This window comes from Aythya fuligula, chromosome 3 (genome assembly GCF_009819795.1).
Source record: "Aythya fuligula isolate bAytFul2 chromosome 3, bAytFul2.pri, whole genome shotgun sequence".
Classification (NCBI taxonomy): domain Eukaryota; kingdom Metazoa; phylum Chordata; class Aves; order Anseriformes; family Anatidae; genus Aythya; species Aythya fuligula.
The window spans coordinates 71055050-71075657 of NC_045561.1; the positions used below are offsets into that span (position 1 = coordinate 71055050).

General features: G+C 38.1%; 1 protein-coding gene across 2 annotated transcripts in view; it reads left to right on the plus strand.

The window, feature by feature from the left end:
- The window catches only part of FIG4 (FIG4 phosphoinositide 5-phosphatase), a 65496-nt gene extending 46409 nt beyond the window's left edge, over positions 1-19087 (plus strand). For both annotated transcript variants that reach the window (XM_032183675.1, XM_032183677.1), the window contains 2 exons: positions 4109-4198; positions 18798-19087. In XM_032183675.1, the coding sequence (XP_032039566.1) occupies positions 4109-4198; positions 18798-18975 (268 nt within the window). In that variant the 3' untranslated portion in view covers positions 18976-19087. The remainder of the gene's footprint in view (positions 1-4108; positions 4199-18797) is intronic.
- The last annotated feature ends 1521 nt before the right edge of the window (positions 19088-20608 follow it).

Sequence of the window (20608 nt, forward strand, 5' to 3'; positions counted from 1 at the left end):
AATTGGTCTCACGAACCCGAACCATACATGCAGGAAATGAGAGTAAGGTACAGCATATTGCAAGACAGAATACAGCTCCTCAGGTGGTCCAGCAAGTTCCCACTCAGTTCCTGCACTTTGTTGTAAACTGCTACAATGGGAGGCAGCATGCTGCACAGCATGTGCAGTTGCTTCTCAGGAGCTGCTGGCTTACTGTGAGCGGCTGGAGGTAAGAGCTGGTGTGCAAACATCAAGGTGTCACCTCCCAGCTCTGTCTAAGTTGTAGCAGCTACAAAAACTTCTGCTTTTATTTCAAGGGTAACTTGGACTTTCATCCTGTGTAAGACAGTTGTTACCACTCCTGCAGGAGTCATGAACTGCCAGCTCCCACAGAGCAATGAGCAAATTAATAATATGCTGCTCCAACAAAAGGGAAAGACTCCTATTGTATCAGGAACACTTGTTTCTGAATCATCATAACCCCATATAGGGCACTAGTTGTGTGATGCCATTGTTTAAAAAATGTGTATTTAAGCTATTCTCACATTCATTCCTCAATATCACAGAATAGTTTCACTAGAATAGTTTCAGTTGCAGATGAACTGAAACTAGAATTGAACTGAAAAGTTACTTATACAACTCCCTGGTTAAGGACATCATTTCCTGAGCGGCAGTCTTTCTCTTTGAAAACTAGCCAGAATAATGGGAATTCAGTACCAGAGGTCAGTTGGAGAAATCTGAAGGCAAATTGAAGACCCTCCAACTTCCTAAAGGCTTGGAATGCTGTTGCCAAGAGAGCAATTGCTTATGCAAGACACCAGGAGTGCAAATCAATTATATTAGCTTAACAAACACGTGTTTCAAACACCTGCTTGACTGTAGAATTAATGGGGTTTGAAAAGGGTTCAAGAAAAGTACACGTCATCTCAGAAAAACATCATGTGTATACTGAAGTGAACACTTGTGAGGCATGCAAATTGAAATGAGCTTGTGTGCATTTGTTTTCTAATGTGTAATAGCAGTGACTATCTAGTATTTGAATCATCTTTAATTTGTGATGGATGTTCTAATTCACTTTGATCTTTTTTGGTTTGATGATATGTTATGTCTTAGTTCATTAATCGTGGCTGTTAATTATCCTCTTAAACATTTTAAGGAAAAAAACAGTAATTTTCTTTTTATTTAAAAACTATTTTTCTGTTAACTTTTGTTTAGGGGTAGCTACATGTACTTCTCTTGCACTCTTCTGTGCTTTGGAATTCCCATTTCAACTATTTTTTATATACGGTGTAATTTGAAGATGGCTCACTTGAAACAGGCTGAGGAGAATGTTTCTCATTACCTCTGATGAAGTTTTTAACTTGATATCTCTAACTTCAGTTCCTTAATCACTAGAAGATGGGTGCCAATTTGCCAAGTATCCTTTGCTATATAAGTTAGTTGCAGTTATTTTGGAAATGGCCCGGTGTGGTGTTTTCACACTGACGGCTGGCAGTGCATCACCACACCACTGTTTCACGCTCCCTCCTCAGAAGAGCAAGAGGAGAAAACATGATGAAAAGGACTCTTGGACTGAGATAAGGACAGGGAGATCACTCCACAGTTACCCTCATAGGTAAAACACTCAGCATAGGGAGATTTGTGTAATTTATTGCATATTGCTAAGAACACACTGGAGCAAACTAAAAACACCTTCCCTCCCATTCACTCCTGTCTACCTCTTTTCCCCCAAGTAGTGCAGGGGAATGGGGAATGGGGGCTGTGGTCAGCTGCATCTCCACCGCTCCTTCACGGTCACTTTCTGCCCCTGCTGCTCCCCCAGGGACTCCTCCACGGGCTGCAGTGTGGAGATCTGCTCCATGTGGGACCCATGGGAGCAGGGGGACAGCCTGCTCCACCAGGGGCCTCTCCACAGGCCGCAGGGGAACTGCTGCTGCCTGCCTGGAGCACCTCCTGCCCTTCTGCTGCACTGCCCTGGGCATTTGCAGGGCTGCTTCTCACTCCTTGCTCTCCCAGCTGCTGTTGTACAGCAGGTTTTTTTCCTCTTTCTTCAGACATCCCTTCCAGAGGCCCAACCAGCATCTGTCCCTGGCTCAGCTCTGGCCAGCAGCAGGTCCCTTTTGGAGCCGTCTGGAGCTGGCTCTGATTTGACCTGGGGCAGCTGCTGGGCTCTGCTCACAGAGGCCACCCCTGCAGCCCCCTGCTACCAAAACCTTGCACATAAACCCAATGCTGCCAGTGCTGTTTGTTGTCTACTGCAAGCTACTTTATGCAGATGAACATTTTACAATTTTTCAGGCTGGAAAAACATTCATATTGTTAGAAAATACTGTAAACTTCATTTTGGGGTTGAAGCTCCCCATTCATATCCTGTTCAAGACCAAAAAAAAGCTTGCATTCATTTAATTTCCCTCAAGGAATGCAGATTTTAAAAATACAACAGTTACAGACTCTTACCTCTTTTATCTAACATGACATAGGGCTATTTATGGCCTGATGCGCTGATTTATGCGGAAAGTATAGATTTTACGTGCATCCTTTATTATAATGTACATCATTTGAGAATAGCTGCAATTTATTTCACAGTATGATTATAGTTCTTGCTTCAAATCTTCTTCTATTATTATAATAATGGAAATGGAGATAGAAGATCCTGGCTCTACTTGACATTGTTGGACATGTTGCATATTTTTGTCTTTGTTAGCATCATCAGGTTATTACTCTCTGAGGACTCACAGATATAAAGTACCTCAGGATAAGTTACTTTATGTTAACTGATACATACAAAGTATATATGCAAATGAAGAATAATTTGAATCTGTTCAGTGCATTTTCATGATATAATTTGTGTTAATTCTCATCAAAATAGAAACAAATTAAAGGTTTATACTGCAGATCAGCTGTGCATTGTATCTTATTGAAGTCTGGTAACTTACTTGTATTAATTTGGGCCTTGTATGTTTCAGAATATTGGATAATTTGAAGCAATTAATGAAAATACACCTTTAGTTTGCCTGTATTTGTTTTCAAACAAACATTTTTTTCACTTTGGTTCAGTAGCAGGCTCCTGCACTAGAAGATATTTAAGAAGATCTTTATTTCCTCTGCTAATTCTCCTATCTAGAAATCTCATGTTGCAGTTTTCTGGTGTTTTCATTTCTAAAGTATAGAATCTGAATGGAACAGAAAAAAAAAAACAACACCATCAGTTGTTCAGGAATGTATTATTCCATTGTCTTCTGGGTACTATTCCTTGTAATTGCTTTTGCACTGTGAAGAATTACTTTTGCACTTTTTGCACTGCCCCCTATGAAAATGAAGTAAATATTTCTGAAATAGAGCAATAAGCTTATTTTTAAGTTAAATGGGATTTTACTATTTAAAAACAAACTCTGCCTTAGAAAACTGAATTAAGATTGCAACTAACATTTACTTCTATCTTCAGTAGCACAGTTTTAGAGAGTGAACAAATTGAGTTAAGTACACACCCATATATTTGAAACCCTTTGACTTGTCTTATTAGACTAGGAATTAACTTTTTTTTTTCTCTATTTCCTTCCAATTGATTACCAAGAGGGAAAAAAAAAAGACAAAAAAAAAAAAGCTAAAGTATTTTACGTCTTCGGTGTCTTCCAGCAAACACATGGAGATGGAGAAATTCTCCCAAAAGGTTGTGCTTGTGAACTGGACTGCCACCATTTCACCTGAATGGACTAGGTTGAGTTTGTCTGAGGGCTGACTTAAATCTGAAACTTCTTGAGGGACTTTGTCTCTTGTGTTGACTTTTACCGTAGGTTACCCAACTGACTGATTGCTTTGAAGAAGACATAGGAGGTGACTGTTGCGGGCTGTTTTGTAGGAGCAGAGGCCTGTTTCTGCTCCTTGAATTCCTATGTGATTATTAATTTAACAGGCAAACTTTTTTCAAGCTAAAAGAAGCTGCTGAGTATTCACATGCACCTGTTGTGAGGTTTTAACTCTCTCGTATTTACCACAGGGGCATGTTTGCGTCAGTGACTTGCATATTTTTACTTAAAGACGTATTGTTTGTGTTACTTTCTTTCATCTGTTGAGGTTTTTGGGAGATAGTTCATTCATTTTCTCCAATGTACTCTATTGTTTTTCCCAGATTTGTTCAGCTGGGACAGAGTCAACATAAACCAGACAAGAGCAGCCAGCAATTTTGTTCAAAACTCCACTTGGATAGAGTTATAAATTTGTAAGTATTCTTTTTCTTTTAGCCTATTTGTAGTTACTTTTGTTACTAGACCTAAAAAATTGTCAGGTAAATTTGATGTTATAGAGCCATACTTCTGTTGAGGATTCATTGCATAGCATGAAGAACCAGGTTCATACTTCTCCCTTGGAACTTAAAAAGTGCATTTTTATTGTTGTTTTTTAACTTGTTTATTTTTTAGGTTTTGTTGTGTCAAAGATTTTTGCATTCTAAATTCTTAGCATTCATGATTTATCACTACATAAAATGCTGAAGTTATTGAGTATGTGTTTGGGTATACAATTGCTTTTGAAAAAGGTAGCTTGAAAGAGGTTGGTTGACATACATTCGCTTCATAAAAAACTTTCAAAATTGCAATTCAGAGTTTAATGTGCCGTAACCTTTGGTTTATTTGTTCTAAGAAAGCTACAAATGCCCTGCGTTTATTTTAATGTGCATTTAAGGAGTCTTGGGAGGTCAAATGGGATATTTTTCTATTTTTATTTTTCTGGTGGACGGTCCAGTGCTAGGGAGAGTCAGGTAAAGGGGGAATGGATTCCTGCTTTGTTTTGTGCACTTGACACCTATCTGTGTCACTGAAATCAGAGGATCTGCTAGCTTAAATCAGTATGCAGTGCATTTCAACAAAAGAGCATGTTGAGTCTGCATAAATGTTATTTGAACAATTAAAATCGACGACATTTTCCTCAGGAAAGGGAAAATCAAGGTCAAAATTCTTCCTGTCAAAAAAAGACTGCTTGAATACTTTAATCCCAAAAGATTCACACAAGGACCGTATTCAACAGAGCCAGGCAATTGAGGTAGGATGGTAGGAGTATCACTCTGTAGGGATATTTGGAGTAACTTCTATGTATTTTTTTTTTAATTTTCACTTAAGCTGAAAAATAAAGCTATAATAGGTGTATCTATTTAATTTATACTGAGATAGGAAATGTAACTGTTTATGATTATGAATTGATTATCACTGTACAAGAATGTCCTCTAGTGCCAGGACAGATCATCTGAATCTTTTCTTAATACTAAAAACATTGGATCATGATGTTTTTCGGGAATCATACTATTATTGATGCAGGTCGTGACATTTAGATGATCAGTTCCTAACTTCCCAGTTGAAATCTCCCTGTACTGTAGGCTGCTTAAAGTTTCACCAGGGCAGGCTTTTACTTGCTTGTGTTTCTGGGTACCTGATCTCTTGCCTGACAGCACTGCTACTCCATAGGAGTACAGACCTCTACAGCAATCCACTGATGCACAGACACCTCAGCTTTGATTCCTGCACTCCCTGTAGTCCATTCCCTGTGTGCTGATGAAGTGGGGAAAGCCTGAACATGGCTCTTGCCTGAGCAGGAATAAAGACTGTGGGTGTCTAATGAGGGAGCAGGATACCATGGAACAGATCTATTATTGTGTGTAAGATAAATACTACCTAATATCAGTTCTTAGTCACTTGATATTATATATACTTAAATTGATGGCACCACTGTGCCTTGTTCATCATTAATAAGCTTACACTTTGTAGGTGAATATGTCTGTAGTTTTATAATGAATTATATCTGATGGGTATTAAAATAGTAAGCTAGGTTGGCAAACTGTAAAATTGTTTTTAAACATGAAGGAACAACTCAGAGTGTTTTGAAAGGAAACAGTTATTAAGAAATCATTTCATAACAATAGGAATATTTTTGCTTTGAACAAAGGTGATTCTGTTTGTGTAACTGCAAAATCTCCCAATGTGTTTTTGACAGTTGTAGGAGACGATCATTCAGGTTGGGATGCCCCATCCCTGACGGTCTTCAAGACCAACTTGGACGAGGCCCTGAGCAACCTGACCTAGTGGGTGACGTCCCTGCTCATGGCAGGAGGTTGGAACTGGATGGTTTTTAAGGTCCCTTCCAACCCGAGCCATTCTATGATTCCTTTCTTGACCCCTTAACTTAGAGTAAATTGTTCCCCATGCTCCACTGCTGTAAAACGAACACAATAAAAAGAATCCATGCATATAATTGTGATGGCAGATGGGTGGAGTCAGACATTCTTTTTATTCTTTTCTCAAGTGTAATTTCCTTGCATATCTGTATTGTGAAAGTGTCAAAGTCATAGAGCACGCAAATCTGTGCCTCCCGTCACTCCTCCTACTAAAATCATACAGCTCATCTTTCTCTGCCAACTCTACATAATTTGTTCTTCTGTGCAGATCTGAGAGGAAACAGGGTATTTTATAGCTGGTAGTTGGCTTTGTTTGTTTGTTTTCCTGAAAGTCTATGTTTGTACAGCTTAAAAAAAAAAAAAAAAAAAAAAAAGAAAAACCTTAATCTTTTGTTTTGCAACTTCGTAAAAACTTTGAAGTACTGTTTAGATGGCAACAGAATGTTCTTTCAAGAAAAGTCATAGATGTAGCCATTCTTTTAAAGCATGTTGTTCAATTCTGGAACACTGAAGCTTTCTTCCTGTGTGCTAATATTTGAATTGGTGCTCTGAACCAGAAATTTCCTTGGAGAATAGCAACCTTTTAGACATAAAATAGTATAAACATATTAAGCTCAAGATTAGGCTGAGAGAGAGTTTTCAGTACCAGCAGCTGAGGCACATCTTGCATTGTGTTGGGCTGTATGTTCCCTTATGTCTCCAGTAGTTCTTCAAGATATCGAAAAAAATGGTGTTAGGTACATTTTAAAATGGAAAAAAAAAGTTCATTCTCCAGTAGTTCATTGCAGATAAAAATACAATTAAACTCCAGTCATTTTATAGTAAAATGAAGTACTCAGTCTAAAACTTTGGTTTCTTATCAGCAGTGAGATAGAATACAGTTATATAAATGTCTTATTCATGATTAACTTTTGCATCAATGTCATTTCCACATTTTTCAAGAAAATCTTGTATTTATCTCCTTTTTAGATTGTAAAATCTCACAGCCTTAAATCCTGTGGCCACTTGTATGTATCAACTACATAAAGCCAATATAAATATTTCTTAATTTACTATTACCTAAGGTATGTGTTTTGAACCAGTAGATTAGATATTATATATACTGTTAAGGGGCAAATTGATTTCGTAGAGCACATTTTATTAACACATTTATGAACGTGAATATGCACTGTAGAAATAATGAAGAAAGAAGCTTCTGGCCTAAATTTAGAAACTGCAAGTATAGATTAGAAGCAAAAAATGGACCCTTGAACAAGGACAAACGTGATTCTTTTAGTACAATGTATTATGGTGTATCTGAAGAAAGACTTTGTTGAGTACCGGGGTATAATTGCTGTTGGCTGACACCATGCACCTGTACCTAGTTTCCTAGTACTCCCTGCAGTGTGATAAAAATAATCTAGGAGTGCTAGAAATTTGATTTCCTCTTGAACAAGGAATTGAGTGTTTTGATTCACTGTAGCACTTCTGGAGAAGAGTGTAGATACGCTTTAATGAAGAGCAGCTAGCTGGTTGCATACATCAGGGTACAAAGTGTTTTCAGTGCCTCTGTACATTGTGGCCTATGCAATACAGCAACAATGCTTACACCAACTTTAATTAATCCATATACATCTACTATCCTATTTTGTTATGCAGGGCACTGGTGAAGCTCAAGTAGGAGAATAATTCAGTGATACCTGCAGTAAGGTTCAGAGCTGTGTTCTCCTTAAATCTTTAGAAAATGGACCTTCTTCAAAGATGTATCTTGTAGTCCGTGCTTTCAAAATTCTCTTGAAGTTCAATGCGTAATTTTCAATTTCTGTTAACTTACTGAATGTTTTACTGGAGTATTTTTAATCTGATAGTACCACTTCAAAATATTAAAGTAAAAATACAGCAGAACATTTTGTAATTCTAATGGAGTGTTTTACAGCCCTAGCTACTTTTGAAAGCTGTTACTTTTGAGAGCTGGTTACCTCTGTTTAGAGCAATTGTCTTGTTCTTTCAGTAGTTCCATATGAATTTGTTCATATAATGTCTGTTTCTGGGAGGATTAGAAAAAAAAATCATGTTAAATTTGCTAAGTAGACGTGGCATCACTTCCATATAACTGCACAGAACAAACAGTTGTTATTGAGTGTGTCATCTTGCTATGTTTTTAAATCTCAGGAGTTCTTGAGGAGTTCTTGGGGGGGCAGTCTTTATGTTGAAAGGCAGAAGTAAATGAATAAGGGATCTGAAGAATGGTTAGTATATTTTTTACATGAAACCTTTGCTAAATATCTAAATGGTTTCTTGACACAACTGTGGGAACAAAGGCCAAAGTAAAGCACATTCATAATTAATTAGTCAACAAGTAACTTTTTAGAAATTATAAGCTCATATCCTGATTACATTGAGGTAATGTCATCTTCAATAACTTCCTTATCATTTGCCTAATTATTAGTAGACTTACTGCATAAGTCAAAAGATTTTGTATTTTCCCCTATGCATTTGAGTATAGCATTCATTGAGGAGTAATATATTGTTCTCTTTTATATTGGAAATAATTACACTAGATGGTTCCATTATAAGCACTGATCATATAAAATAATGAGCATTTCCTATAACTTCAGTAAGAGCTACAGTCTTTTCACTCCTGTAGTACAAGATGTACTATCATGAACCAGGGATCATGCCCTTTCTCTCACAGTGTTTCGTTTATTAACTAGATTATTTCCTCCTTTTATTTTGAATGTGCCGAATGAGCTGCTGAGACAACATCTAATAGTGAGTCTCTGGTGTGGTGCTCCAAAATCATTCAGATTTTGGTTCTAGTTGTCATACAGAATCACAGAATGGCTTGGGTTGGAAGGGACCTTAAAGATCACCTAGTTGCAACCCCCTGCCATGGGCAGGGATGCCCCTCACCAGACCAGGTTGCCCAGGGCCCATCCAACCTGAACTGGAACACTTCCAGGGATGGGGCATCCACAGCTTCTCTGGGCAACCTGTGCCAGTGCCCCACCACCCCTCTGAATAAGAAATTTCCTCCTAACATCTAATCGAAATCCTCCCCTCTTTTAGTTTAAAACAGTTTTTCCTTATCCTATTGCTATCTGCCCATGCAAAAAAGTTGCTCACCATCTTTTTTATAAGCCCCCTTTAAGCCCTTTTTTAAGCCCCCTTAATCTCCTGTCTGGGATTGCTCTGACCCAGGTGCAGCACCTTGTTCTTGGATTTGCTGAACCTCATTGAGTTCACATGGGCTCACTTCTCAAGCTTGTCTAGGTCCCTTTCAGTGGCCACCTCCTCTCTCCTCTCCCTTTTTTTTTTTTTTTTTTTTTTGTTTGTTTTTGGAGTGTGCATGAGTGAGTTCTTTGGGTAGCTGCCTTGTTTTGTCCTGTCCTATCTCCTGGTTCCTCTGTATTGATTGAATCTTTAAATTTTGAATTAGTGTGGTCAGCATAAATCATCCCTACTTAAAAAAAAAAAAAAAAAATGATCTTGCCTCAGAGATCACCCTTCTGTATCAAGTGTTGTAACCTTCTCTCAAATTCCTTGTCTGCACTTTAGAGAAGCTGCTTCTAATTTGGATTGTAAAATCCTCATTTGGATGTATAACTGAAAAGAGAGTCTTTTTTTTTCTCTAACCTTTAAAACTGTGCATGCTGTTAGTTTCAGGTGGTTCCTTAGGGACCTGGATGCTGTCCAGGTTTTGCTACTGGTCAGTTCTTCAAGAAACAACTTGCAGTAGTATATGCTAATGGACAGAGGAGGTTTCCTATTTTTCAGTCCACTCCCCTCCTGACGACTGATTGAAATTTTGTTGTATGTAGGGAATGGTGCCAAAGGAAGGAAAAAAATGTTGAAGACTCTTTCAAAAGCTCAGCAAGCAATTTAAGGGGATATCATTTATGGGAAACAAACAAACAAGCAACTAGATTTGCCAGAGTTTTGTAGGTCAGATCTATTTACTTAGGATTCAAACAAGGCAATAGAGTATGCTTTGTCTCCTTCTTCAGATACTCTTTAGGACTTGAGGAGAACTAATCTAGTGGCTTTCTGGTGACTGCTGTACTTGTGAGCTAAGCCATCCGTGCACCACTTCTTCAAAGTGTGAAACATCTTTGCTGAAACTGAAGCTATAACTGTATGTTTGCTATAACCATATCTTTTACTGTAGAGAAAATACTACTCTTAGTGGGATGATAACACCATGAAGCCTGGTCACAAGTGGGATGAAAGTAACTGCTCTAACTCTTTGCATTTCAAGGGTGCTGTCATTCAGGACATGGAGTTTGCATTCCTGTCTGTGTAATTTTCATTGGGAGGACATAGAAATACAGATCTCTCAGGGATATGTGATAGCCTAGTCCTAAATAACATGCTGTTCTTTGCGCCTCTACTGTTATTAAACCTATTCATCAGATTAGATTTTTACATGAGTAATGTTAGATAAATGCCTTTAATTAAATGACTGGATAATACAACCACTCCATAAACATCTCCAGTTTAATATCACAGAATGGCTGAGGTTGGAAGGGACCTCTGAAGATCCTCTAGTCCAACGTCCCTGCCAAGAAGGATCACCTAGAGCACATTGCTCAGGATAGCATCCAGGCAGGTTTTGAGTATCTCCAGAGAAGGAGACCCCACAATCTCTCTGGGCAATCTGTGCTAGTGCTCTGTCACCCTCACAGTAAAGCAGTGCCCCCTCATATTTAGATGGAACTTCCTGTGTTTCAGTTTGTGCCCATTGTTTCTTGTGGGGTTATTAATCAAACCTGGCATGCATGAAACTGAAGTTCTCTCAAAACATTTTTAGCATGTTGAAAATAGAGATTTAAGAAACTAAATGCTCAAAATACACTTTGTTGTCCAAGTTTCACGAAGTCTAAGGAAGTTACTTTGACTCACAAGTGCTTCAGAAATGTCATGTCTTTAGAAACAATTCAATAAAGAGAAAAAACATCAAATTAGTGTAGTAGGTTTTGTTATGTTTTGGTTTTGCTTAATAATGCTCAGTTTCTAGCAGACTAAGCAGGCCAGCTACATTTGAGGAGGTATCACCTTTCGGTGCTAGATAATGATATTGTTAAGTTATCACAGTGTTCTGGTGTTAAATGCCATTGCTAGAGGTTCAGCTTGAATGCTTTAAACTAGGTAAATATCTGCAGAAGCTGTGGGTGCTTTGAAAAGCAGTCTACTTTACAAGCACTTAGATATAAATATAGATGGACTAGTGTTTGGTACTAATACTGAAAAACACCCACATTAGTGTGTTCTAATCAACTGGAAGAATATGTTAGTGAGGCTTAGAAGAAACAGCCACTCTGGGAAAAAAATAGAAAGAAAAGTTGAATTCCCACAATGTTGTTCATGCAGTTTATTAATGAAAAATAAAACAAAATGCTGATTTGGTGAGAGTGTAATAGCAGAGGGTGAAATCTACACAAGTTTCAACTCTTTTGAAATAAGAGCTTTGTGTTGTTCAAGAAAAGCATCAAAATACACATTTTATTATTAGTTTACATTCCAGTGTAGTACAACAGAATTCTGAGATTAAGAAGCCTCTACAGGAATCACAGTACAATTTAAAATAAGGAAGAACAAGAATTCATTCTGTGCAGTAAAACTTCATTTTTTTTGCAAATTCTTTAGCTACGCATGTTTAATTCTAGAACAGACAAATGTTTCTGTGATGCAACCTAGCAAACTGATCTTAGATATTCAGACAAACTCTACGGATGACCAGTGACTTTATAACTGACATTGTTGGTGATAGGTTTTGTCTTTTTTTTTTCTTTTTTTTTTTTTTTTTCCTGTATTGCTTGTAGGGATGAGTACTTTGACCAGGCTTCCTAGAACATCTGTAAAACACCTGCAGAGAATTCTGCCCTTCAATTTGTAGTTTGACAGAACATTACAGTATTGTAAGATTTGAAAATGTACGATTTGTAATATTTTTCATGTCATTTAACATGAAAACATTTTACTTTGCATAGACAAGGGGTTTTTATAGAGGTTCTAAAACAAGTACAACTGTGGAAGGACCGGAGCCTTATCTTGAAGTTACTTGCAGTAATGTTTATGTTTAAGTTAGGTTTATGTTTCAAGCATTACATCTTTCAGAGTAACATCTTTTGCCCTAAGACCAAGAGTAGATCTGTTCCTTCACAGATTCCTGATTCCTTAGGGAAACTAATACGATGTCTATCAGCATTGAAACATAACATTGCATAGAAACAAGTTGCTCCAAAAATCAGAGCTTGGAGAAACTTGCAAAAAATACTAACATTCAACACCAAGAGCTGCATAACACAGACCTGAGCAATATGCAGTGGCTATATTTTCTCAGAAATTACCAGCCACAGTACCAGCAACTAGTAATTTTTTTTTTCATCTTTGCCTCTTAAAAGTGAATGCTTATTCTCTCTCTCCTATTCTAAGAGCAGAAATAGATTTTAGAGTGTTTTCTCAGCTGTGATAATCATAGCTGAACAAAACTAAATTGCAGTATTCAAAATTGGGTCAGAATTTTATCTGCTTGGGAACTCGCGATTGGCTCATGAAGAAATACTTGTTGTAATTCCTCCTATAAGAGGCATTACTTCTCAGAATTTACATTGTAATCACTTTTTAATATCTAATGCCTCAGAAGTTAGTGATTTAAGGAATAATTTTAATACTTATGGCAGTAACGGTGTGCTGCCTTTTGTGCACAATCCTTTTTACCCTGTTTACACTAAATTTTTATTCCGATTACAGTACATGTAAAATCTAACTTATCAGGCATTGCAGCATCTACTGGAATTGTCCACACAACTCTGCATTTTAAAGTTCCTACCAAATTTATGATTGAATTGATCAGCATTTGGTAATTAAGTTGTAAAGAATGGACAATTACATTTTGATTTTAAAACACTGCATTCACCTTTTTGAATGCACTGCAATGTTGCTAAGATACCTAGGATAAAACTTCCTCCCCTTTCCTCCACTCAGATAAAATACATTTTATACAGAGAACATGGAGCAGAGCAGGAATTTTTAATACAAGCTTTACTATAGTAATACTAGACCAACTGGTGAAGTATGGTTATGGTATAGATGATGTGAGCCCAGAGCCAAGTTCAATTAGCTGTGAGCTGGCACTGGCCAGCTCATATGTTCTCCTGTTTTAAAGATCCAACAGAAATGTGCATTGTACATGTAGTGCAGTTGAGTGCCTAAAAAGAGAGAGCTGTCCTGGTTCATTTTTAGTACAGCTACTTTTGCAGCCAACAGTGGTGTCACTAAGACACTAAATTGCAACCATCCCACATAACTATTAAAGTCCAATATAAGTCAGAGCAGTTTCTTGTTACGTTGCTGAAAATTAGCTGGTTGTAGCCTGGAATAAGCACGTTTCCATGATTTGCTTCAGTGGAAATTTGGGGCTGGAGCTGATGCATCGATTATTTTTGGGAAGAGCAGTCCAGACTGGAAATGCACTGACCGATTTTCCTTACAATAAACTCTGTGTACAATAAGTAAGAGTAACAAAGAAGAATTAGAGGTGTCATTTTCCACACTTCACTCTTCTTCCCTGGTGTTTAGATCTGAGGGACGTGTGTTTGAATGACTTCCCCTTTCCCTTGCAGAGATCCTGGGAGAAGCATACAGTGAAAAGAAGAGAAAGAGGAGAAAACCATTAAGGGCAGCATTGCTTCTTCTGTCTGTTCTTCCTTATGCAGTAGGACTGTAGTAGGACAGTTTTTGATGTAACGTCTGTAGCTCTGAGGAGTAGTGGTCCAGAAGTGACAGTAAGATGAGATGCTGACCTCTCCGATGAAAGCTGTGCAGTGCGCTTAGAATTGCATTACATAAATACTACAGGTTTTAAGATGTGTAGATGAAGAGTGCAGTATTCTCTAAGGCACCTTTCATTGAATAATAGTCGGGAAAGGCTGGATTTTCAGTTAAATGTCATATTCTGTTTGGATGCTGTAGTTGTAACAACTAAACAATCAATATTCTGTGCCATTCAGCATAGTCCCAAGAGAGAAAGCACAACTGTACATGTTTTAAATTTGCACTATACTTGGTAAGAACTCAGTAAAATCAGGAAGTATCATGGCTTATGTGTATAAACCTTTTGCAAGTCCAATGTTTGTCTTCAGTTCCCAGAAGATATTATTTTTTTTTTTTTTGCATTATTATATTAAATCTATGCAGTTGTATTTCACTCTTTCATAAAACTAGTTCATATTGCTAGTCAATTTATTGTATTTAATAGAAAGGGAGTATAATACAAATTACTTGATTAGTTCGAGGAGGTGGTCAGAAGGGCTTGAAAGGAAACTTCTGTTGTAGTCCCGTCTTGTTTAAAATCAAAGGTTTTGAGTTTTTTTCCTGTAAATTCATTCCTTCAAATTATATTTCAAATAAGTGGTGGTATTTCTATTTAAGTTATAAAAAATACTAGTAATGTTCACAGAATCACAGAATTTCTAGGTTGGAAGAGACCTCAAGGTCATCGAGTCCAACCTCCAACCTAACGCTAACAGCCCTCCACTAAACCATATCCCTAAGCTCTACATCTAAACGTCTTTTGAAGACTTCCAGGGATGGTGACTCCACCACTTCCCTGGGCAGCCTGTTCCAGTGCCTCACAACCCTTTCAGTGAAGAAGTTCTTCCTAACATCTAGCCTAAAACTCCCCTGGCTCAACTTAAACCCATTCCCCCTCGTCCTGTCACCAGGCACGTGGGAGAACAGGCCAACCCCCACCTCGCTACAGCCTCCCTTGAGGTACCCATAGAGAGCGATAAGGTCACCCCTGAGCCTCCTCTTCTCCAGGCTGAACAAGCCCAGCTCCCTCAGCCGCTCCTCGTAGGACTTGTTCTCCAGGCCCCTCACCAGCTTCGTCGCCCTTCTCTGCACCCGCTCAAGCACCTCGATGTCCTTCTTGTAGCGAGGGGCCCAAAACTGAACACAGTACTCGAGGTGCGGCCTCACCAGAGCTGAGTACAGGGGGACGATCACCTCCCTAGCCCTGCTGGTCACGCTGTTCCTGATACAAGCCAGGATGCCGTTGGCTTTCTTGGCCACCTGAGCACACTGCTGGCTCATATTCAGCCGACTGTCCACCATCACTCCCAGGTCCTTCTCTGCCTGGCAGCTTTCCAACCATTCCTCTCCCAGTCTGTAGCTCTGCTTGGGGTTATTGCGCCCCAGGTGCAGGACCCGGCACTTGGCCTTGTTGAACTTCATGCAGTTGACCTCAGCCCATCGGTGCAGCCTATCCAGATCCTCCTGCAGAGCCTTCCTACCCTCAAGCAGATCGACACACGCACCTAACTTGGTGTCATCTGCGAACTTACTGAGGGTGCACTCAATGCCCTCGTCCAGATCATCGATGAAGATATTAAAGAGGACCGGCCCCAGCACCGAGCCCTGGGGGACGCCACTAGTGATAGACCATGTTATCATAACAATTCAAGATGTAATAAATAGGTAACCTTTAACTTTTGCTATCTGACAAACTGTAAGTAGTAAAGCGTGTTCTGCTTTTGCAAACAGAAAAATATGTTGACATGGCCTAATCTCTTGCCAGAAATTTAATTTTTCATCTCTTAAACACAAACGTAAAATCTATGTGATGGAGATTTGAAAGAGAAGTCAGTTCTGCATTCTGTTCATTTGTTTCTTTGTTTGATTGTTTTCTTTACTCTGGCATTATCAGTTTTGACTAAGTTTTAATTCAGAGGCAGCCTCGTTATTTTACATCTCTGGAAATCAGATGGTTGCTATTACAGTATAAATGCTGGGTAGTTTTGAATGGCTGATACCCGCTGGCTGTTGTACTGGAAGTTTTTCTTCAAACTTCTCTTCCAGTGGACTGGGAATAAGTGGGGCTTTTTCCAAGTTGACCTTGCAAACATTATTTCCTGGTCATAGCACAACTAGAAGAACGTTGCTGTGTTTCATTTACAGAAGAGCTGTGCCATCATTTGGGTGCCCCAATTCTTCAAAAGCACCATTCACTGTTTTTTCTCTCTAAAAGAGGAGGTTATTCACACAGAAGTAACTTCTTGTTTCTTGAAGAGCACCCAGATAGTGAGTTATGACTGTGGTTTCTGTGCAGTATGGCAATGATGCTAATATATGTGGATCTTCCTTGCATTTGGGCTGGTTAATGTTCGCCTTCGGAAATAATTGGCTTTGATAGGAAGTTGCAGCTGTAATTTCATAGTCCAAAAATGTATACATATGCTAATACAATATATAACAATAGCATTCTGACTGTTTTTCAGCCACTGGCTATTATTCCAATACACTATTAAGTAATGTGAAGCTTTTAGAAATTTTGTCTTTGGTAACTAAAGTAGTAGGTGACAAATGAAAAAGCTAGTTGAAAAAAAATCTCAGGTATTAAATGCAGTTTTGCTCAATGCATTATCAAAGAAGATGTAGTAGGCCTTGGAAAGCTCCATAAATGACAAGATTTTGAGGTTGATCAGAAAATAACTAGTGTGTGAGGAGAAATGAAATACATTTAGTTGTATAATAGTGATGTGGAGGAGGCAAATGACTGTTCACCGTTTCTCTCAGTCTAAGAGCTATGAGCAACCAAGGCACATAATCACAAATGAAAGGAGCATAGCATCAGACACAACCAAGTAGTAGAGGTTGTTCCTAAAGGATTCCATAAGTCTCAGAGAGACATCAGAAAAATCACCCATGGAAATCACTTCTCAGGAAGCAGTAGCCCAGTTTCAAATTTTGCCTCAGGTAGTTTCTCAATCCTGTTTGCTGAAATATGGGAGAATATACTGGAGAAGGGATTGTTCAGTACCTCTTGTAGTGAATACTTTGGCAGCTTCATTTACAGAGAGTATTTATAAAGCAGGTGTATTTTTATAGCTATCTAAAGAGTTAAATTAGCTTTTCCAGCTGAAATACAGACTAAAAATATATTAAACCGATGATTCAGAGAACTCTTCAAAACATGTATGTCATTTTTTTCATAACCAAGAAATGATTTATTTCTCCTGCTTAGGATTTACAGGTGTATTGCAATGTTCTAGATAACTCTGAGTTCTGTCAGATATTTTTTTCTTGGAGTTCATTTCAAAATCAGATTTCCACTAAATCAAACAGTATTGACAGAAAGAAAAGTTAATGCATAGGTTGCCTTCAGATGTCAGTGTATTAGACATTGATGTTCTGTTGCAGAATCCAAACTGATCTGCTATCAAACAGGTAAACATCAACGCTGTTCAACTCTGGGAGTGTTTTATAAATAAATTAGTAAAATATTGCTGGGAAATGCACATAGTATATTTATGAATACTGCTTTCATAATAGCTGAGTGCTTTAAAATGAAAATGATTTGCTACACAGGTACTTCTAGAGTTTATTCATTTATTATGTATTGAGTATAAATAGTTTTGTTACTACCTTGCAGTTGATTGTGGAGAACACATTATTACTGCTGAGGAATTTGGCTTAGATCCATAGAATATTATAAATTGGAAAGTACCCTGGAGGTCATCTCCTCTGAGCAAGGGTTTGGATCAGGACCAAATTAGGCTGCTTAGGGCCACGTACACTTGAGTTTTGAATATCCTTGCATTTTACATGCCCTTTCTGAAATCTGTCTTTTTATAATGCTCCAAGAAGAGTCTGATTCCCCACTATCTATACCATCCCATTAGGTAGCTGGAGACAACAATGAGGCTGGCCTTAGCTTCTCCAGACTGAACAAACTCAGCACTTGCAGCCTCTCCTCACACGTCATGTGCTCCAGCTCTCTAACCATCTTGTTGTTTTTTTTGCTGAACTTATCCAAGTATTTCATTGTCTGTCTTGTACTGGGGGGCCCTGAAGTGGGCACAGTGTTCTACATGTGGTCTTTCGAGCCTGGAGCAGAGAGGAAACAATCATTTCCTTTGACCTGCTGGCTTTGCAGTTTTCAAGAGTTGCAGTTGAAAGACCAGCTTCTACCTTATAAGTGAGTCTGATTCACAGTAGTGCTTAGAAAAGCTCTGACATACTCAGGTTCTTGTAAACTTTCAGACTACATGTATCTCTCGTAAGATTAGTAGGTTTAAATATTAGGATTCAAAGACAGCAAGTATTTTATGAAACTATTCAAAATATATTTTCATAAATCATGATTTATGATTTTCATAAATCATCCTTTGTCCCAGTGCGTAGAGTGTGCTGTTACTGGTACTATGTTTTCTGTTTCTTTATAGTTAGATAGAAATTTCTTATCTGTTAACTTCTTTCTGCTTGGTGGTTTAGAGTGTAATCACTTGGTTGTTATAATTGCTGCTAAGTGGGTAGTTCAATAACATTTTCCTGTTACCTGCTATAATGTATGGCACAGGTCAGCTCGGGTGCTTATTGAGCATAGCAGATCTGAGGAAGGATGAAAAAATGAGGACAGAGTGAGGAAAGTACAGAAAGTATCCTTAATGTGATTAGTGGCATCTTACCTAATTACCCTACTTGGAAAGCGGGTCTTACAAGGTCTGCAGTAGTGTTCACAATCTAGGTAAATAGATTATCAAGTGCAGAGTTACCTTTTTGTTGATTCTCATATAATATATATTTCAAGGAAAATAAATACTCCTCTTTAACCATGCAGTTGTTTTACTTAAACCTCTGAATATCTTTTGTGTTTGTTTGTTTGTTTTTCCAGAATACCAATCTCCTCCTTTTCTCAAGATAATATTTACGAAGTCCAGCCTCCAAGAGCCGATAGGAAATCAATAGAGATTTTTCATGCGCACATTCAGGCTGGAAAAGGAAACATGCAGCCACTGGGAAAAGAGGACTTCTTCATGTACAGAGAGTACATTCGAAACAGATACCTCTAAATACAAGCTGGATTCTCATGTGAAGTCTACAGTACTGATAGGTCGTAAAAAATGATTCTGTAAAGGAAATCTAGTTTTGTTATTTTGCAATAATAAATTTATTTATCTAACAGTTCTATCTATTATGGTTTGCTATTGCACATTTATGGTATCATGCTTTACAGGAGAAAAAGTGATTTAATATCTGCTCTTCAGCTGGAAGAGAAAAGTGTTATTTTAAGAGATTAAGTGAATAATTTGAGCACCTGTAATAACGGAAAGGTATGTGGTGATTTATGGCAAAGAAAATATTGTCTTTTAAGTTTTTATATTACTTACATTCTTATGTTTGCTAGCAGAGATGAAATGATTTGTACATAAGAATCAGAGTAGAATATTTTTCTTCCTCTTTGTTCTATGGCAACAATCTTTTTTACAATCAAATGTTTTCTGATATTTCTTGAGATTTTTAGCAAATTGACTGCCCAAATGACTTCTTGCACTTTGCTGCTTTCTTAAACCACGCTTTTTTTTTCTTTTGCTTATGTCAAAATCAAAATTAACACCTAGACTAACATAACTCTCATCTGTGTCAAATTAACTTCATTGGTTCTAGAAGCTACAAATCTGTGCTACATGCAGGGTGGAAATGGCTCATGAATAATTATTGTGGGTTTCTAGTAGGCCTCTGAGGTGAACCACTCACTGACTACATTGTAAATGAGGGAACGCTCTTGGCTTTAGAGTCTTGGAGGTTGCAAGACCATTTTACTCTATGACAGGCATTACCCTTTTTGCAGCATATTCTTTCCGGCCTCATATTTGTGCTCAGTTAAGATGCTTCCAGATATAAGCTTACAGCCTCCTAACAACTCAGTGTCACTAAGTGGTGGTGTAGAGAGACTGGATCAGCTGGGACGGTCATGCAAGGGAAAGCAGTAGTTGGGTTCAGGGAAGACTGAGCATCATGTCCAGTGCTATGTAAGAAGTGGAGAGGTATCAGGTATTTGACGTAGATTATTTAAGTTGGTCTTGTGATCAAAACATTTTCTCAAATAAGAAATAAACCACACACACACAAAAACCTATGACTTGCAATTACAAGCTAAAATTTCCAACGCTGCTTTCTAGCCCTCTGCCTTGAGGAACACTGGCAGCAACAACAGCATCCTTGATAGATTATGTTATTCCACGTGTTTGTACAGGCCATATTTCAGAATTTTTTGGACCAACTCTGAATAACTTATTTGGGGAATGTCAGCCAACTGCATGCTAGATGTAGCGAACACGTTTGTGTTCACAGTAAGTCGCTTGCAGGCAGCTACTCCAGATTTTTGGCTGCATGCTGCAAACATATTCTGCATATGTTTGCATATCTCATGCAGTCGGTAGCATTTTTGTCAGTAATTCAACAAAAAAAGAGATGCAGTGAACAAAGAGATTCGAGTTTCTTGTGGGGTCTGTGTGTTTCAGGAAATGATTCGTGTGTGGACAGTTAGAGAATGTGGTACCTCAAGCTACCAAAAATGTTGGTGTCCATTCTCTTTTGTTAATTGATTCATATTGTTTTGAAAGAAATTAAGGTATTTTTGCAGGTGTGAGAATGAAAACACACTTCAGATAACACTTCATTGCAACTGGCAACCTCTTTCCT